The 6,559-nt window shown below is 40.3% G+C and overlaps 2 protein-coding genes across 2 annotated transcripts in view; both read right to left on the bottom strand.

Moving 5' to 3' along the window:
• Positions 1 to 1,532, bottom strand: part of LOC138972837 (uncharacterized) — a 7,315-nt gene extending 5,783 nt beyond the window's left edge. The window contains exon 1 of the mRNA XM_070345505.1: positions 1,362 to 1,532. Coding sequence (XP_070201606.1) covers positions 1,362 to 1,479 — 118 coding nt within the window. The 5' untranslated portion in view covers positions 1,480 to 1,532. The remainder of the gene's footprint in view (positions 1 to 1,361) is intronic.
• A 1,454-nt stretch (positions 1,533 to 2,986) lies between these two features.
• The window catches only part of LOC138972838 (uncharacterized), a gene marked incomplete in the record, with an annotated part of 5,885 nt that continues 2,312 nt past the window's right edge, over positions 2,987 to 6,559 (bottom strand). Inside the window, 1 exon segment of the mRNA XM_070345506.1 lies at positions 2,987 to 5,766. Within this exon segment, the coding sequence (XP_070201607.1) occupies positions 5,698 to 5,766 (69 nt within the window).

Genomic DNA, 6,559 nt, shown 5'->3' on the forward strand with positions numbered 1-6,559 from the left:
CCCCTGCCTCCTGCCACCCCACATCCCCTCTCTTCCTTTACTTCCATGCACTGTTGCTCGAGTTTATCCACAACGGACCACACATAAAGTGGTTCTCAAGTAGGCGTTTGTTGAGTCGACAGTCTACCACATCTACCATGTAATTATTTCCTTATGCGCGCTGCTGGGCAATGTGTGGGCTTGAGATGGCAAATGCAATTTGGCGTGTTAAACTTCCGCTTATCATTAACACCCCCCCCCCTCCCCCCTACCCTCACCCTAGTGTGCGCTCTGCATATTCTCTCTCTCACCCAACTGCCCACTCATACACACACCTTCCTCCATCCACTCTCTCACATTCCCTTCTCACGTTTTCCAGCCACATAACGGTAGGCCACACATGGTTTCTACGATTGGGCAACACCTAGGGGGGGCACTTTAATTTGTTTCCTTTCCGAAACAAAAAAACCATAACATTCTTTACATTCCGTACATGACATCCCACAATATTGTAAAGTGGTTTCTCCCAAGCACATACATCATAAACGCAACATTAAAAATTTTTAAAAAAAAACACACTTGAGCTTAAAAACAAATTAAACATGAACGAGCCCACCGAAAAACAAACACAATACATATATAATGCAGCATATAGACATGTAGAACAAAATTCATAGTCCAATATAATCTTTAGCAAAACCCTGAATTGCATTCAAAGTGTATTGGTCAGCAAATTACCAAGGGGGTGTTAGAGGTCGGACGGCGGGGGTTTCTTTTTTTTTTTCTTTTTTTTCTCCAAAGCAAATAATGCGTGTTGCTGCTTGTGCTGCTGCCGCTGCACTGACTGGCACTGCCGCTCCCTATCTATGGGTGGTCCCTTCCCGCTTATTCCTGTGACCCCCCTCCCTTGCATCCTTCTTCCTTCGCCTTTCAACCCTCCACCATCCCTCATCTTCCCTCCCCCAGACCCATCCCGTCCCTGCTTATCTCATTCCCTCTACAGTTTAAACTCTGTTTCTCCTTCCCTCGAAACAACACTATAATTACTCGTCATAATTAAGACAAATGAACATGATCACTATGTGGCAAGCTTTGTATCTAGATTCCACCCTTTTAAAGAACATCATGGTCGTGTATGCTGCATGTTGATATCGTATGCTCCTCCGAAATCGGCGTATGCTGCCTGAATGGTGGGGTAAAAACGTGTCCGTTTATTTGTGTCAAAACATACGTATACGTACAGCGAAAAGTGAATTCTGAAAGAACATAATCAAAACATATGATACGCTACTGTACTGTGCTATGCTCTATTGTACTGCATTGCCAAAAATGTAAAAATATGAAAATCATGTAAACAATTATATTTCTCAAATTATACTTACAAGGTTTAGATGACGTTGCAAATGTCGTCAAAAGCAGAACCATCCAACAGATTTCCCGGGCGAAAAGTCTAGAACGTGAAATCCCTCCCAGTGTGCGGTCGGCTGCGTGCCCCGCCATTTCGGGAGCTTCAATGCTGAAGTGAACTTCAAACTATTTATTTATCAAAAACTAAATCAACAATGACCAGCTGTACAACTTTAGTTTACTTCCCTATCAAAACGTCGGTCATTGTGCGTTTACGGGGTTATTTGTGACCCTCCACCACGGAACGAGTCGCATGTCACCTCGCGCGGTTCTGCGCTAGGCTTAATAATAAGTGCGGGGGGTGTCTGGTAACAGTGTGAGGGTCACCTTAGTCACAGGCTTATAACTCAAAACATTTTCGCTCTTTTCTAAAACGGGTTTCACCACTAGATAGAGCAATAAAAACTCTTTAGGAAAATGTAAATATATGAAAATCTTGCAAATGTGACATGCGACCCATTTCGTGGTGGAGGGTCACATTTAACAGCGCGATAGTTGTCATAATCGACAATTAATTATTATATTGTTTTTGCTTCTGAACGACTCTGTGCGGGGGTTTACAGTTGCACACTGCTAAAACAATGCAAGACCAGTTTCTGCCCGCAGCATGTGCAACAAGTGGACGAGTGTGTGTATATTTCTCAACAATCACAGGCCTCAACTGTCCAGTGTTACTGATTTTGTTGCAAATGATCAAAGAGACGCTTTATTGTAATCATTGTTTTCTCCCTCCCGGACATGGATTCACACACCGGCACGGTGGCCTAGTGGTAAGGCGTCCGCCCCGTGATCGGGAGGTCGTGGGTTCGAACCCCGGCCGGGTCATACCTAAGACTTTAAAATTGGCAATCCAGTGGCTGCTCCGCCTGGCGTCTGGCATTATGGGGTTAGTGCTAGGACTGGTTGGTCGACGGGTCCGGTGTCAGAATAATGTGACTGGGTGAGACATGAAGCCTGTGCTGCGACTTTTGTCTTGTGTGTGGCGCACGTTATATGTCAAAGCAGCACCGCCCTGATATGGCCCTTCGTGGTCGGCTGGGCGTTAAGCAAACAACCATGGATTCACAATCAAGCAACCAGCGTAGTAACAATATGTGTTATATTGTTTCTAGAGTAGATTATCCAACAACCATTGTGGCAAGCATAATTCTAAGCTCATAAATCGTCTGGAAAATAACTATGTGAGGTAAGATGCATACAGATGTGAACATATAGGCAGCGAAGCGACATGACATAGGCTTACGTCGCGACTGTGTTGCATTGTGATGCACTTTAAAGTTGTACATTGTACCAACCCATGAGGGATTACAATTCTTTTATTTGATTTCGTTTGTTTTTACATTTAGTCAAGTTTTGACTAAATGTTTTAACATAGAGGGGGCATCGAGACGAGGGTCGTGGTATATATATATGTGTGTGTGTGTGTGTGTCTGTCTGTGTGTGTGTGTGTGTGTGTGTGTGTGTGTGTGTGTGTGTGTGTGTATGTGTGTGCACGCACGCACCCACACACACACATGAGTTTAGTCAATTCAAAAAAATAAACCACCACCACTCCCGCTATCACAACCACCAACACCACTTTTGTTAAGCAGATGTGCACATTTTATTACACAAACTCAATCATAAATCAAAACTTTGGAAAATAAAACACGTATCTATAGCTTTCTTTCTTTTCTTTATTTGGTGTTTAACGTCGTTTTTAACCACGAAGGTTATATCGCGGCGTGGAAAGGAGGGAGATGAGATAGAGCTACTTGTACTTGTCAATTGTTTCTTGTTCACAAAAGCACTAATAAAAAATTTGCTCCAGGGGCTTGCAACGTAGTACAATGTATTACCTTACTGGGAGAATGCAAGTTTCCAGCACAAAGGACTTAACATTTCTTACATACTGCTTGACTAAAATCTTTACAAAAATTGATTATATTCTATACAAGAAACACTCAACAAGGGTAAACAGAGAAACATAATCCGTTAGTCGCCTCTTACGACATGCTGGGGAGCATCGGGTAAATGTTTCCCCCTAACCCGCGGGGGGTGTATCTATAGCTGGCAACGCGAAACTGGCATATGTATAATTGTATGTGAATACAGTGTAGTTTCAAACATTCAATGAAGATGAATAGAAATAAAACGAGTTGTCTCCCTTTACCCAATAACCATCTAGTACAGTTAAATGCATAATCCAACTAATCATTATGCAGAAATGGTTAACAATATTGACACTGATGTTGCGATATTCCATTTCACGAAAATAATCATTTTATGAATATGGCTCCTGCAAGTAATATGGCTTTGTATGGCATGAAAGCGGAATACCAGAATCAAACTTGTGAGACAAAGTCTGTGCATAGTAAAACAATGTATATGTCTTTACACACATCTCTTTCTGAACACCACTTGAATTGTTTAGAACAGCTAGACGTTGAACCTGTAGATCAGCAAAAGAGACATCAAACCAACGAAACAGATGTAATGACCGTCACCACTGCCCCTTCTATCAATTAAATCCGTAAGTTGATATCATAAATACGCGAAATTATTTTTACTTAATTCTTTGGGAAGTAAAATAGAATGTATTAGCTGAGAACAAGCATCCGACATCATGAGGTTTGCATGTGAATACAATATTCACATTTTGAAACAAGCTTATTCCAGCCTGCAATGAACATGAAAAGAAATGAAACGAGTTGTTTCCCTTTACCTACTGCTTCGGCGATAACATGTAGTGCTTAATCAAAACATGCTGCTACGAATGCACATGTTGACACTAATACATTAATATTTCCTTGAAAAACAATTGTTACATTAAAAAGAAGACTGCAACAACCAAACTGACATGTATCATGCAATACAGTACACAGACCAGAATGTATTTTGTGAAATACAATGTGTGCACATTATAATTTGAGCACTTTCACCTCAAGTCTCTTTCTGTACACGAAATCTTCAGTGTATTCACAAAGTGGAGAAAAACAAAGATATACACACTGGCACACGCGTGTTTGGCAAACACAATCGTAGCGAGAAACATTCACGAATAATGATCATAGAGAAAATTAATGTGATTACAAAAGTGTTTTTATATGTGTTGGGTAGCGGAAAACACAGCAATAACCTTGTGTTATTGTTAAAGGTGCACTAATTCAATATAAAACAAATAAAAAATCTGACCAAAAAAAGAGAAAAAGAATAAATGTGTCATAGCCAGTAGGAAACCCTGAAAAATTAGCGAGCATTTTTGATTAACACATTTAAGTGGAATAAAACAAAAAGTGACACACCCACACCAAGCGAGACAAACACACAATTGCAAGAGGGACAACATAAAGATTGAATTGAGTTTGAAATTGAGTCAAAATGATTCGAATGGTAGGAAAACATAACCAAACGGCTGCTAAATAGCAAGTAACTCATTAACAACGTACTGAACTGGTTAGTCAATGGATTCTGATACATCACTGAGCTATTTGGTATTATTAAAGGTTAAGTAACACAATACAAAGTAACAGCATGCCCCTGTACACGACAACCTGCAGTTCATTCCACATGTAACGTCTAATGCAGTGAATCATTCATTCTTTGTATAAACAGCTAGAGTCTGCTTCCGGTGAGCACAGCGTGTTGACAATCGTGCCATTCGGTGTAGCTCTACCCGATGATGAATCTTCTATAGAGAATACTACATGGCTTGCTGTGTCGTACCAGATTTACGCGAGTTGTTTTTTTAAATTCTGAACTGCGAGCGAAAGCAAGCTGTTCACTATTTGGAAAAGCAACAAGTGTAAATCTGGTACGAAACAGCAAGCCGTGTAGTATTATGTTTATCTTACATACTGTACTAACGTGTATTTTACTGAAAATGTCCTGCAGTCGAGGCAGCTAAATTGAAGACGCTTGTTTTGGAACCTCGATCTCTTCTACAGCCTCGTGCAATCTATTACGTCAAAGCAAAGAAACGTCACTCTGAAAGTGTGGCGTGACGTGTTAGTTCTAAAAATTCATCGAGGGTAAGTAGCGAGCGCAATATTTTGTTTCTATAATGACGTTTGTCTCGAACACTTTGGCATCATAAGCAGTGGAAAACAGGTCCCTGCCAGACTTGCTTGACATGACCTCATTTACATGCTATATACACGTGTGATTTGAACGATTATTATCTCACGAGTGTCTCTTTCACGTATGTAGGATAAAGTAGTGTACCCCATGTGGTCAGACGCAGATAATGTTGTGTACAGCTGCTTGAACACTGTTAAGTCGTAATGTCGCTAGCCCTTTAGTATAACTCAGTAATATCAGTATAGCTCAGGCTCAGGGAAGATCATTGGTTCTGCTCGCCAGGTTGCTGTCACTGCTGGGAGAAGTTGCCAGATAAGCGTCTGCAAATAAAGTAATTTTCTTTGAAAACTTACAGATAGTCGTACAAACTTACTTCTTTAAGATGGAGACTTCAAATGATTTTTGCTCGTATGTAAACGTTACTAAAATTGTGCTTATTCTGAGTTTTGTGTCGAATTTTGAATTGAAGGCTAACATTTTCTTCGAATTTCTTCGGTACCCTTACATTGACGGCGTTAACGTGACCCATGTGAACGAAACCTTAAAGTGTTCCAAGTCAAGTTTCTGTACGACGCATACATAGATTGAATAAGATAACACGGGTATTATCTTTGATTTGGGATACACACAGTGCCGCAATATGTGTTGACTTAGATTATTCTTCACCCATTTGTTGGGATAGTTGATGAACGAGTCACACGAAGGAGAACATTTACGTCTTTCCAATAGGTTAATTCTCAAAGATCATATCACAAAAGCTAAAAAAAAAAAAACCCGGTACGTTCATGAAAGAGTTAACACTGACTGTGAGTAGGCCTAGATTTTGTAACAAATGGTGATAGTATCTTTAAGTACAGCGAAGAATAAGCATACTATATGTTGATTGTACAGAAAAACCGTAGAGTAGAGCATTAACTAAGGAACTACACGTTTAGTTTAGAGTGTAAAAAAACCCATTGATCAACATACAGTATATTATAATCTTTTTTATTTATCGCTCTCACGCACATAATCCATTGCATGTCTTCTGCGTTTTTGGTAAACAACGTAGCAAAACGGACTGAAGACAGGGAATGAGAATTCAGTAAATGACGACGGGAGAAAAAAGACAGAG

This window comes from Littorina saxatilis, linkage group LG8, assembly GCF_037325665.1.
Source record: "Littorina saxatilis isolate snail1 linkage group LG8, US_GU_Lsax_2.0, whole genome shotgun sequence".
In the NCBI taxonomy this organism is placed as follows: Eukaryota; Metazoa; Mollusca; class Gastropoda; order Littorinimorpha; family Littorinidae; genus Littorina; species Littorina saxatilis.